Below are 12,577 nucleotides of genomic sequence, written 5' to 3' on the forward strand. Positions count from 1 at the left end.
GGGAAGGGTCTCCTCGGGACGGCGGGAGTTGGGAAAGGATGTGGAGAGGGATGGGAGTGATGGCAGACCTTAACGTAACCTCAGCTCGGTTCGTGAAGGATGTTGGTTTCTTGGAGTTCAGGCTGGCACTAAACTGGCAGGATTGCTTTGTACGCGGTGCTGAGACCGGTGAGGTGCATCTAAGGCGATATTGTAGTGTGGACTCTTATCAGTTAGGAGTTACCCTTGTTTGATGTTATCCAAATTTATCCTTTTGATGACTCCAAAAAGGAGTTGTCCTGTCACTTAAATGCTGTGTGAAGGCATGGTGGACTGCTTGATCACTTTTTCTGTTTCTTCGTTTGTTTGGTTGGCTTTTTTTTTTGGTTAAGCTAGTTACTACTTCTGATATATATATATGTGTGTATATATATATGTATATATACACACACAGATATGTGTGTGGGAATATACATATATATTATATATAACCTGAAAATCCATAGTTTTAAACAGATGTGCTTGCGTCTTTCTATATGTTTTATCTTTGTATGTAACTATATGAACCTCTGACTATAAATGATGTTTAGAATTCTTTTCATACATTCAAACAATGGGAGTGTTGCATTACTGAAAATTAGACTGGAGATATATAACTGACATCTCAATTTCTTGTCCTTTTCCTAGTGCTTGACTGGTAATACAGAGATCTTCCAGAATGCTGGAGTCCTATGTAACTCCTATTTTGATGAGCTATGTGAATCGCTACATAAAGAACTTGAAGCCTTCAGATCTGCAGTTGTCACTCTGGGGAGGAGATGTTGTGCTCAGTAAACTTGAATTAAAGTTGGATGTACTTGAACAGGTATGTTATGTTTATAGCAGTTACAGTCCGTGCCTTTGATTTAAAAGAAGTTGTCTGAATTATTTTAAATTGGTCTGCACAGCTAAGTAATAACTTAGTGCTTGCTGGTTTTCTTCATATGCAGTATTTTTCTCCCCCTGCACTTAGTTATTCTTGCTTTAATTTCATGCCATTTGTTTAGCAGTGAATGGTAATTCTTTACACATTCTGTAAGTTATGGAGTGTGAAGAGAGGCTTTTTTGTGGACATGTTTCTTCTTTGAGTAACTATTGTTTTATGGTAGGAGCATTAATTGAATTGCTTTTCCAGTCATATTTACAAATGATGTATAGTAACTAAGTTGAAAGGTCACCAAGTAAAGTGGGATCCCTTTTTAATTACGCATACTAAACCCATTTCTGCTTTGTATTGTTTTCCAACTTCAGATTTCATTGTTCCAGTTGTATCTAAACTTGAGTAATAGATTTGATCATCTGGTTTCTGTGGATTAAATTAAAGACACAGTAAAACTCAGCCTTAAAACAACAAGCTTGACCAAGTAAAACACTAGATACAGAATTTGGAGCCTGCTGTCAATATGCAGTGGTAAAGCCTTAGCACAGGGATGGTTTCCTTTCATGCTTATCTGAGTTGACAACTTGAGTGTGTGAGACTGATAAAGCTGCTTTCTGTTGTGCATGGAGTAGCAGGGCTTAGCTGGAGTTCTGTGGCCAGATGTAGTCCAACCAAGTGAAGGAGCTGAGAAAAATGCAGCAAAGAATGGGAAATGTAGTAAATACATCCCTTGAAAGAAGAATAAAATATACAGGGAATATGTTTTTAATGTTGACAAAAATAAGGTGAGACAAGATAGGGCAAGAATTATTTGGATCTGACAAGAAGCAATTGAATAAATTGCATGTTGGGAGACTTAGGTTAGACCTAAATGGAAATCTCATTTATGTGTCGGATTATGAGGCATTGGAATAGGCTGGGCTGACTGTGTGTCTCTGTTGGGAACACCTTTTAAAATGTGAGAAATATACATATGGCTAAATAAGAATCTCTGATCCTGTTCTGGAAGAAGAGACAATCTTACAAGAGATCTTGTTCTGTTTTCTGTGCCTTTTAAAGAACCTTACTTGTCTTCCTTCAAGTGTTTCATAGCCTCTGTGTTTTCTCTCAAGTCTGTTACTGGGTACATCTTGTCCATACAGCTGATTTTCTGTAGGATGTGTTCCCCGTGAGCCTTTTAAAATGTGTATGTACAAAGAAGGTTTGATCAGAAAGGAGTTCTGGAGGTCATCTAGTCCAACCTGTTTTGAGCAGGGCTGTTGCCAGCATTATGTCAGACATTGTGTGTTTTGCTTCAGCTGGATCTTGAGCTCTGTTTTCTGAGAAGCTCCTCTCTGGGTAAGCTGTTTCAGTGCTCCGCTGTGCGGAGAGGAAGTTTGTCCTAATAACAAATTCAAACATGACTTGGGATGGATATATCAAACATGCTGCATTACCTGACACTATAAGAATTTTGCTGCTCTCATTGGTGGTGTTCCCTTTCCAGTAGTTGCAGTTTGCTGGTAGGTGATCCCTTGCTTCTTCTTTGTCTGCCTGTGAACTGGGTTCCTAAATATCCAGCTCAATCTGATAATGTTATGGCTTTTGTGGCAAGTGCTGCCATATGCACCCATTATCATTTGAATGGGAATGTGAATATGCGATGGATGCAAAAGTTAGCTCAGACTCATTGTTTTTACATTATTTGGCTGGGTGCTTGTAAAATGTAGTTATCTTCATTTGGCTCTTATTATTATTTGGAACTTGTCTGGACTCACAGACGAGAGTGGGTCCAGTGGGTATTTGGTTTTTTTTTTTTTTTTTTTTTTTTTTTTTTTTTTTGTTTTTTTTTTTTTTTTGTTTTTTTTTTTTTTTTTTTTTGTGGAGGGAATGCTGTTTATTTCTGCTCAGCAAAACTCTTTGAGTAAGCACAATGTGGTAATGCAAAATACCCAAGCCTTTGCAGCTGTCAGGAGCTCCCTTGAAAAGCTGGTCTCTGAAAATTACCAGTATATATAATTTTAGTTGGCTTCTCTCCCTGGATAGATTCATGATACTCAAAGTTAGTCCCCTTTACTGCTCTGCTCTTGTAACACTGTTCTGTCCTGGATTGTGATCCCCAGCCTGGTTTCCCTGCTCCTTATCTGACATGAACACAGCTTTAATTTCATGCTTCAGGTTCTTGGATACAAATCCACCTATCCTGGGTGTATTTGTCTAGAGCCTTAAACATTTTCAGAGAATTCCATCTTCTGGGAGTTGTACATGGTTTCTGTGAGTGTTAGCATAGGTGCCGAACTACCTGGACAAAGCACTTTATAACAGAATTGGGAACAAGTGTGTGCTTCCTGCTCCATGCACTTTAGCTGATGTTAGTGTTCCCATGTCATGTTGTGCTGTTCTGAGCCACCCAATAGAATCCCAAAGGACAGATATGAACAAACCATAAACTGCTGTTTGTCTTATAGAAGATTTTAATTTATTTTTTTGACCAAATTGGAGCCAATACCTCTTGAGATCAGATGAAATACAGTTCTTGACAGAAAATTTACCAAATATGAAGAGAATGTTCCAGTATCTGAAAATATTTGCATGTTTTTTACATATATTTTTGTAAGTTTTATGCTCTCATTAAACTAAGCTGAATGCTATTGAAATAACTCTTAGGGGCTGTCCTTCTCTCTGTCCCCCTTCTTTTGTACAAACCAGTTCTGTTGTGGAAGTCAAGTACTAGTTTGTACTCAGCTTGAATCTTCTAGGTACAGTGTAGCTTTTGTATATAATTGTGTCACTCTCTGAATAGCCAGTTGATTTTATAATAATTATCTTTAGTTGAAGATTAAATCTAATAAAATTTTGATTTTTTTTTCCTTTCCTGAATGATTCAATTACTGGAAGACTGAAAATTCCAAGAGATTTTCCATCTGTACATTGCATAATATGCACACTGTACAAAAACTACTTCAAGAAAGTAATTTATTATAAAATTTTGAAACTATTACTTTTAGTATTGTTTTTTGGAAAAGCTTTTTAAGCACTTCTGTCAAGTTTTGTATGAAGTCCCTGTAGTACCAGAGGTAACAGAACTACCTCTGAACTTGGTAAGTAACTTGTGTGTAGTATATCTGTTGACACAGTAGTGCCAAAAAGATGACGTACATTGGTCTCTTCTTGCTGCTTGTGCTTATTCCCATAATTAGTTTTTAGCTGTTTTGCAAATGCAGAAGGAAAAGATTAAGTAGTCTTTGGAAGACAAAGGCTACCTTGATCTAAAAAGAATTTGTATAGAAAGAAACATGAAAAATTCTAAGGTACTTAAAATAGTTTTTGGGAAATGGGAACATTGAACTAACCTTATTTTAAGTCTCTGTTATATTCCACTGGTTACTTGTGAAATATGGCCTTGACTGTGAAGAAAAGGTATTTGAGGTAACACTGATGTGGAGAACAAGTACTTGCCTATCACCCCAACTTTTAGAATAGTCTTGTGTTTTAGGGCAAGGGGAGATTTTAGGCAAAGGGGAATTATGATCATCTAGTCTGCATTCTTACATGTTAGTCAGTTATTTATGGCTGTATATTAATTAATCATGAATTTATCACTGTTAAATGTATTTATTTCAATATATTTAGGCAAAAAATTGCATTAGTTTGCTTCACAGAAAGCAAACTATTGTATAGGCACACTTTAAGACCTTATAATACATATCATATAGTAAGTGCAAAATGCTCTTGTCCCTAGATTTTATTCATATAGAAATTCTGTACAGCAGGGCTAGGTCTAGGGTCAAGCAGTGCAGGAAAAGAGGCTTTCTGGAGCCACTGGTAGTTGTTTGTCTGAAATTCCCTAGAACTTGCCTGCTTGATTTCTGAGTGTCATGGACCTTCTCTGTGTAACATCTATTAATTCGTAGGAATTTTGTGTTGAATGAGATTCATGTACCTAACCTGAGCCAAGGGGAAAAGGTGCTTAAGCCCTAGCTTGCCAGGATAATTCTGGAGTCTTGAATGAAGGTTTGTGTTCCTGATTTTACCAAAATACAGTTAAGAACCAGTGTGTGCTGGCCAGCAGCAGGCTCAGTAGGAGCCAGCAATGCACCCTGTCAGCCCAGAGGACAAAACCCTTCCTGGGGTGCATCAAACTCAGCATCACCAGCTGGTCACAGAGGTGACTGCCCTGCTGTACAGCCTTGGTGTGGCCTCACCTTGAGCTCTGTGTGCTGCTCTGGGCCCCACAGCTGAAGAATGAGGGTAAAGGATGAGAACGTGTCCAGAGGAGGGCAACAAAGGTGGTGAAAGGGCTGGAGCAATATCCTGTTTGAAGGGACTTTGTGCTTGTTTCATTTGGAGAAAAGGAGGCTGAGGGGTGACCTCACAGCTCTCCACAGCTTCCTGACGAGGGGACATGGAGAAGGGGATGCTGAGCCCTTCCCCCTGGTATGCAGGGAGAGGACATGTGGGAATGGGTCAGAGCTGTACCACAGGAGGCTTAGACTGGACATCAGGATGCATTTCCTTGCTGAGAGGGTGGTCAAACACTGGAACAGGCTTCCTGCAGGAGGTGGATGCCCCAAGCCTGTCAGTGTGTAAGAGTCATTTGGAGAATGCCCTTAATAACATATTTTGGCTTCTAGTCAGCCCTGAATTGGTCAGACAGTTGGACTATATGCTAATTGTACGTTGGCCAAAACTGCTTCCCTGTATCTAGGAGACCTGGATTCACTTATTTCTCAACCTGAGAATGTATTGCTCTTGTAGTTCCCAGCATCTAAGGTGATGATGAAAATACCAGGCTATAAGCAACTTGAAGATGTGTTGTTTTTTCTCCATTAAAACTTTAAAACTTGATAGTAAAAAATATCAGAATATGCATTAGAAAAGTGAAAGGATGAAGCATCCCTGAAACCTGAGCATTAGAATACTTAGTATCGAGAATGCTGACTGAAAATTCTAACATATCAAATATTGCTTCTTTATTTTGCAGTGAACAATTGTTTTCCTTATTCCATATCTTGATTGCTGGGACCAGCTCTCTAGCCTGACCCTTTTGTTGGTTAAGTGTTGAGCTAATTTTTTGCAGAACACCTGAAGCTACTGGGGTATTGCAACATTTTGTACACTTTGTATTGTATGCGCGCCAATTTATTTAGTTGAGTGCCTTTAATCTCAACTTTGGCACCTTGTTTCCTGCAGAATTGCTGCAAGCAGCAGCTGGTTCCCTGAGGCTGTCCTGCAGAGTTGTGATCTGTGTTGGAGTGCCCAGGCATTTGTTAGAAGCTCTGGACTGACTAGCACAAGTTTTTAAACCATCTACATTAGACTTTGCTGTGGAGGAGTCTGGTTTTGCCAATGAAAAATTTAATAACTTCGTATTTACTGAGTAGTTTGATGTGAAAGGGGTAACAATGGGCCAGTCTTACAAGAACTAAGCTCTTAAAACTCTTAAACACTAAAATATTTTGAAAGAAATTGCCTTACTGTGGCATTGTCAATGTTTAATTCCAAATTTGTACTCTTCACAATAATACTGGTTGCATTCATTTAAATATTTACCTTCACTTTGTTTGTTTCTACTTGTACCTTGAATAGCGAAACATTTTGCAGTAGCTTCATGTGAGAGAGAGGTGGTTTTAAGCTATCCTTTACTATCAATGTCCTGGTAACCCAAATGTCTCCTTTGAACAGACTAATCGTGACATAATCGTGCAAGTGATTATAAAGGCAAATGCCAGGTCTTGTGGCACACTGCTGATTATGGGAGGGAGAATAACTTTGGACTTGCTTTGTGATAGAACATTACTATTTTGAGTTTCAAATGTGTCTGGGATTTTGATAGGTTTCAGTAGTTAATTCTGCATTCTTTGTTGTTGTTAGGAGCTGAAACTGCCATTTACTTTTTTAAGTGGGCACATTCATGAACTTCGAATTCATGTGCCATGGACGAAATTGGGATCAGAACCAGTTGTCATCACTATTAATACAATGGAATGCATCTTGAAGTTAAAGGATGGGGCTCAGGTAAGAAATGTCATGAATGCTTTTCCAACATTGTGAGGTTCATGAGAATAAGAGCTTCTGTAGGCCACTTTCGTGAAACTCTTCTGAAAAATCTGGCATGTGAAGTTGGGATCCCTTTTGTTTTCTGAGGCTAATATTTGTATTCTTGTCATGGCTAATATCTTCCTTTATGCTTATTTTTAAACTCTTTATTAGTTGTAGCTGTGTTCTTGCAGATATGAAAGCAAGTTAATAGTGCTCTGTCAGATTTTTCCTATGACTAGAGGAGAAATGGATTTCAAGAGCAGTATAGTATCCTGTGTGCTTCCAGCTTCTGTCTCCCAAGCAGCAGTGCTGGTTGCTTGAGTCAGCTGTATGTGGCACAACTCAGCACTGGGCATTTTTCAAAAGTGTTGCTGTTATTGAAGGAATGCTTTGAAGATCCTGGAGTCTAACTAATTTTTACCTTTAGAAATTATACTGCTTGCTTGAGTATACTTGGAAGATTTCTTGTATGTAGGGCTCATGAGGGATTTTTTTTTTCCTTTAGTTGCTCAAAATAGTTTGTGCATTAGGCTGTTTTCACAGGCTCAGGTAAGGTTTCCTTCTGACATAATGAAGCTAAAATATGCAGTGCCTCAATTTTTGTCGTATGTCTAACTTAGTTAACCAAAAGTTCTTGATTATGTTAATGTTGAACTTGTGGGGTTTTTTTTAATCAGCATGGTGCTTTAATTCTGGAGAGGCTTACAAGCTTGTTTTGCTTGTTGGTTTTTTAAAAGCCTCGTTCACGTTTTGATTTCAACAGTGCTTCACTTATATTAAGGATCATATGCAAACAAAAATTCCAATTTGTAAAAACTCGAGTGTTTGGTAGGGTGCTTGATGAGCTGTTAACATTTAACATCAATAACTAGATACAAGGCAGCAAGAACACTGGAAAACACTTTCCTGTTGTTTGATATTTCTTGATATATGCTTTTACACTTACAGAACTAAGAGGCTTTTTTGCTGGAGTAGAAATCTCTAGTCCTAGCCACCCACAGAGGACTTGCTTGCATTCTGTAGTTACACTTAATCTGTGTGCACACATGGATGTGCATATATACACACTACCAGCCAAATATTAAGTACTTTTCCAATGTTAAGGTAAGCTTTGAGACCAGATGTTCCATCACAAGTGTGTTTTTGGGAGCAGCAAATTGCAACTAATTATGAGTTGCAGAAAAAGATTTGTAGCCCATGACTTTGTGCAACCCAGAACTAATATTTGATACTGGACCTTGCAGATGGCTACTGCTGAAATGATCAGATTTCCTGCTTGCGTGGTATTTGAAACCTAAATTTTGTGGTGCATACATCAAAAGGTCAACTGTCATGAATGTAAAGCACTCTCAAAACAAGTATTTGTTACAGATGTTTAAGGTTCAGAGGCAAGAAAAGAGTTTTGAAAATTGCAACTGACATTTGAACAAATTATTCATTGGTATGTATGCTCAGGAGGGTAAAATTTGGGTCTGTGCTATAGAAGGATTATCTTTGATGAAAAAGAATGTAAATGAAAACACTTTTATGCTGTGTTCTGAGGATATGGTTTAAAAAGTTGACAAGTTGAATTTAATTTTTAGAATCACTATTTGAAATTGTTCAAAGTATGGCAGTGTACTCTGCTAAAACCAATTGTCATAAAAATTTTTGTAATCAGTGAATAAAAATATAAATGAAATATTTCTGTGGAAAATGGTAGTAAAATGAACTTTCAGCGAGTTTAGCTCCAGTTGGAACTGTTCTGCCAGGAACTTAATATCAGTGAAGAGCATAATTAGCAAGAAAGCTTAGTTTAGTTCTCAAATTGATTGGCTTGACCCAGTATTTCCTTCCTCAGGTGAGACCTCTAATGAGCACAGGGATAATTTCACCTGAGCAAAAAATAAAGTTCTTGACCTCAGCTTAGGTGTATTTTCTTTGGAAAGATGCTATTTGAAACAATGTTTCTGTTGAAGATATATGAAGGTTAAAATACATGGCATTGTTTGAAGCTGTTACCCAGTGACTCTACAGATTTTGTAAAAAGAAAGAGAGGGTTTTGCTCACGTCTTTGAAGAGCATCAGTTCCCTGGGGTGCTTTGTATATATATATGTTTTACCATGATGCTGTGTCATTGTTACTTCAGTTTCAGTATTAGTTTAGTTAGATTTTTTTGTTGTTCATGCTTATTGCAGCATCTCCTCAGCTAAGTTTGGATTAGACAGTAATGGCTCAACTTCTAGTTTTATGCAAAAATTCTTTTTCTAAGCAGAACTGTTGTATAAGTGGCATGTTCCCTTAATGATGTACGAAATCCAGAATTCTGTAGAATTAGTGGTATTTACATTTTGAAGGTCTTTGCTTTTCCCCTTTTTCTTCTGTGCTTTGTTTCCTTTTTCTCCTTTTCTATATCTGGTACTATTACTTCTGAAACCCAAGTGTTAAATGTGGATACTTCACAAGAAAATGAAACTGAAGTGCATCAACTTTGCAGTGAGTAAAGGGGTGTTCTGTTGAACATGCTTTGTATGTGCACTTTTGGTTATGACTTTGCTTAGTGTCAGTACTTGAAATAGAATTTGGCTGTGAGGTGTTTCACATTGGTTTTTGATGTCTGTCAGCCTAATGCAACTGTGCCTGGCTTTTTTTTTCTTTTTCTCTTGAACTAATCTTCTGCAGCACTGAGTTTTAAGTATGAGCATTTGTAATATTCTCAAATATGTTGGTATGATTTTTAAATCCGTTTCTTAAACACTTTAATGTGATTCTAAAGTTTAAGTTTGCTTGACTTGTATTGAAGTTATAGTAATTGACTGTCCTGACTCTGTTTTCCACGAGTGCTATATTTTGTTTTAGAAAGTGGTTAAAGTTCCAGTATTTTATGTTCTTCTCATTACCTATCTCTATATATTAAATCTGTGGGCTTCATATAGAATTGAAACCACTTTTTAAAATCTGTGTTGATTGCTGCTTTTCCTATGAGAGGTTTTCTCCCTTTGTCCTGTTGGACTGTTCTTAACTCTTTTCTCTTCTACACATCCTTTTTTTTTTTTTTTCCTTAATATATTTGAAATTCTTTGCTCCTTTCTCTTCCCCTCTCAGTGCTAAGATATCTCCATGCCCAAGCCAGAGGCTTTAAATTCAGGTAGTGCAAATTGGGAAGGACAAGCCTGGAATCCTGTGTCTGTTTTCTTCACCTTTCTGCCATTATAACTAACCACAGGACTATTCTTCATGTTCCACCTTGCATTCTGTGGGTTTTTTTTGTCTTGGAACTGATGCACATGAGGAGATCAAGGAGAAATGTTTTATTTGTATTACTGCTTCACATTTGAGTCTGTGCCTTTAAGCAGAACACAGTGCACCAGAAATATGCTGATGTGTATGAAGGCTCTCTGTACTCCAAGGGTAATTAATTGTGGAACTGGGGAAGTCTGTTAGGTTGAAGCACTTAGAGGTGCACAGGGAAATCTAGTTTGGATCAGCATACAGACAGCTGAGCAATGCTCCTTCCATGAGGCATTACAAAGAAAGTTGGAATAGGGTAACTTTGTGGAAGCAGTGGAGAACAGCCCACAAGTATGACTGTCAGAATACCAGACACATTCTTACCTGACAGCTGGTAGAGATTGCCACCAAAGAATGCTGGAAGCAGAAATTGGTCTTGACTGGGAAATGATTGAGATGGGAGATAAGGTGTGTTGACAGATTATGAAGGTAAAGACAGAAGGCTTGTGTTTGATGAGGGTATAGTTATATGAAGTCTTTGCTTAGGTGGTAAAGCTAGCTCCAGATCTGAAGCAGTGCTTTAGTGTTTTTTTTCCCTCACCTGGGTTGTAGTAGTTCAGTTGAATGTGGCTGTATGGACAAGCAGTGCTGTTTTTTTCCATTTGAGTTTACAAGTCTAGTGTTCTGTGACAGCAGAAATATGGTAAGACTTGAAGTCAGAAGACTTAACTAACAGTCTTCACTGGCTCACCTTTATGCTTTTTATTTGCTCATGTGGAAGCTCAAGGTCTTTATTTTTTAAATAAATTCCATTTGGTACTTAACATTCATAGTAGTATATTTAGTTCAGTAAATCTGATACTGTGTTTTAGCAAAATTTAAGGTGAAGATTATATTGAGAATTGTTCTATAAGAAGCAAACTATGTTATCAGCTAGTGCTGAATCATATCAAGTTAAAGATGAATATGAAATTCTAATTAAGCAGCCAGTTCATGATGCTCTTATTTGTGTTTTAACAGAGTAATATAAAAAAAAGAGGATTTTGTTTCTGTGTGTGCATACATACAAATTAGTGTATATATGAGTAACAAGAAAAAATTTCCATATTATTTTGAATTAAAACAAATTGTTTAGTGCAAATCAGACTGTAATATAGTGTTTTTCAAAGGTTCAGGAATGTTTGGCAGAGTCGTTGGGGTTTGTGGCATTTTCTGTCAAGAACTCCTGCCTGAAGAGTTCTTATGTTTTCTATAAATGGCTTTATGTGAACAAAAGTGTTTTAGGTAGGAGGTTCTCTTTCAAGGATATTATCCTTTTAAGGGATAAATGTCACAAATGTCTTGGAAAAACACTTAGTAAACTTACTCTTTCAATAGAGGAAATAGTAAAGAGAGGCTGTAGCAGGTGCTAGAAAAGTCTTTGCAGCATTTGGTTCAGACACTTTGTTGTCTTTCTCCAGTGGTTTCAAATGAGAGGCTGAGGTGGAGATGAGCAGCTTTGCTTAAAGCTGGATAAATAGTCACATGTACTAGCTGGGCATGCAAGAGTGACTCTGTAATTTACGTATTTTTGTTCCTGCTAACCACTTTAATAGACTTTAAAAGCAAAGCATCTGATGCTTGAGATTGCAGTAATTATGCTTGTGTAAGAAAAAATTGCCTTTGTGAATTTGTTCAATGACTCCTGCAGGCACATTTCTTAATACTCTAGCTGTAGAGTCCTGTCACTGCCGTTGTGTTGCCTCAGTCTGAATACCTGTCTTGTTTACCTGAAAGCCTATTAATGTGTTCCTAATTTTGAACAGTTTACATGTGAATTTGCCAGTATATTTCTATTTGAGTCCTTCTCAGGGCTAAGTAGTGGTGATTTCACATGTCTGAAACTGATTACTGTGAAATGTATGAGGGATCCCACTTGATACCTTCTGTGCTTGTTCCTGGCTCCTACGACATCTTTCAGTGTTGATGTGCTGCCTACAGGCACCTCTGACCTAATCCTACTGCTTACTCTAGGGGAGTACACACTCCCCTAGAGTAAAGGTTTACACTCTTTAGGTGTGAACCCTGCTTTTAGATGTTTCTGGTAAAGAACAAGACTTGTAAGCAATTCTGCTTTCTAGCTTGTGCAGCCCTGGTGGCATCTTCAACAGCTGTGCTGTACCTAACTCCTGAGAACACCCACAGGGACAAGGCATAGTAAGCTCTCCCAGAATCTTGAGAACACATGTGACTTTATGTGAGAAAGAACTGCCTGGGAATATGCTTTTCTGAGCAGCCAAAAAGTAGGTGACCAAGCAAGAGAGGGGATGTATGAGTGCTCAGTGTCAGGCATATTTACTGTGATAGCAGGTTCAAGGACAGAAAGAGCAGTTGTAAATATAGTTGGCACTGTATTCTTGCAAAGAGCTCAGATTTTGAATGCAGGTCTTGTCAAGAAAATCTTTTCA

At 37.8% G+C, this 12,577-nt stretch overlaps 1 protein-coding gene across 4 annotated transcripts in view; it reads left to right on the forward strand.

Annotated features, from left to right (window-relative positions):
• Window positions 1-12,577, forward strand: part of VPS13B (vacuolar protein sorting 13 homolog B) — a 429,986-nt gene that overhangs the window by 209 nt on the left and 417,200 nt on the right. For 3 of the 4 annotated variants that reach the window (XM_053960664.1, XM_053960682.1, XM_053960693.1), the window contains exons 2-3: window positions 667-844; window positions 6,752-6,895. In XM_053960664.1, the coding sequence (XP_053816639.1) occupies window positions 698-844; window positions 6,752-6,895 (291 nt within the window). In that variant the 5' untranslated portion in view covers window positions 667-697. Of the gene's footprint in view, window positions 1-41; window positions 169-666; window positions 845-6,751; window positions 6,896-12,577 lie in introns of those variants that run through there. The other variant, XM_053960674.1, reaches the window with a different exon arrangement.

The sequence above is a fragment of the Vidua chalybeata genome, chromosome 1 (assembly GCF_026979565.1).
Source record: "Vidua chalybeata isolate OUT-0048 chromosome 1, bVidCha1 merged haplotype, whole genome shotgun sequence".
Taxonomy (NCBI): domain Eukaryota; kingdom Metazoa; phylum Chordata; class Aves; order Passeriformes; family Viduidae; genus Vidua; species Vidua chalybeata.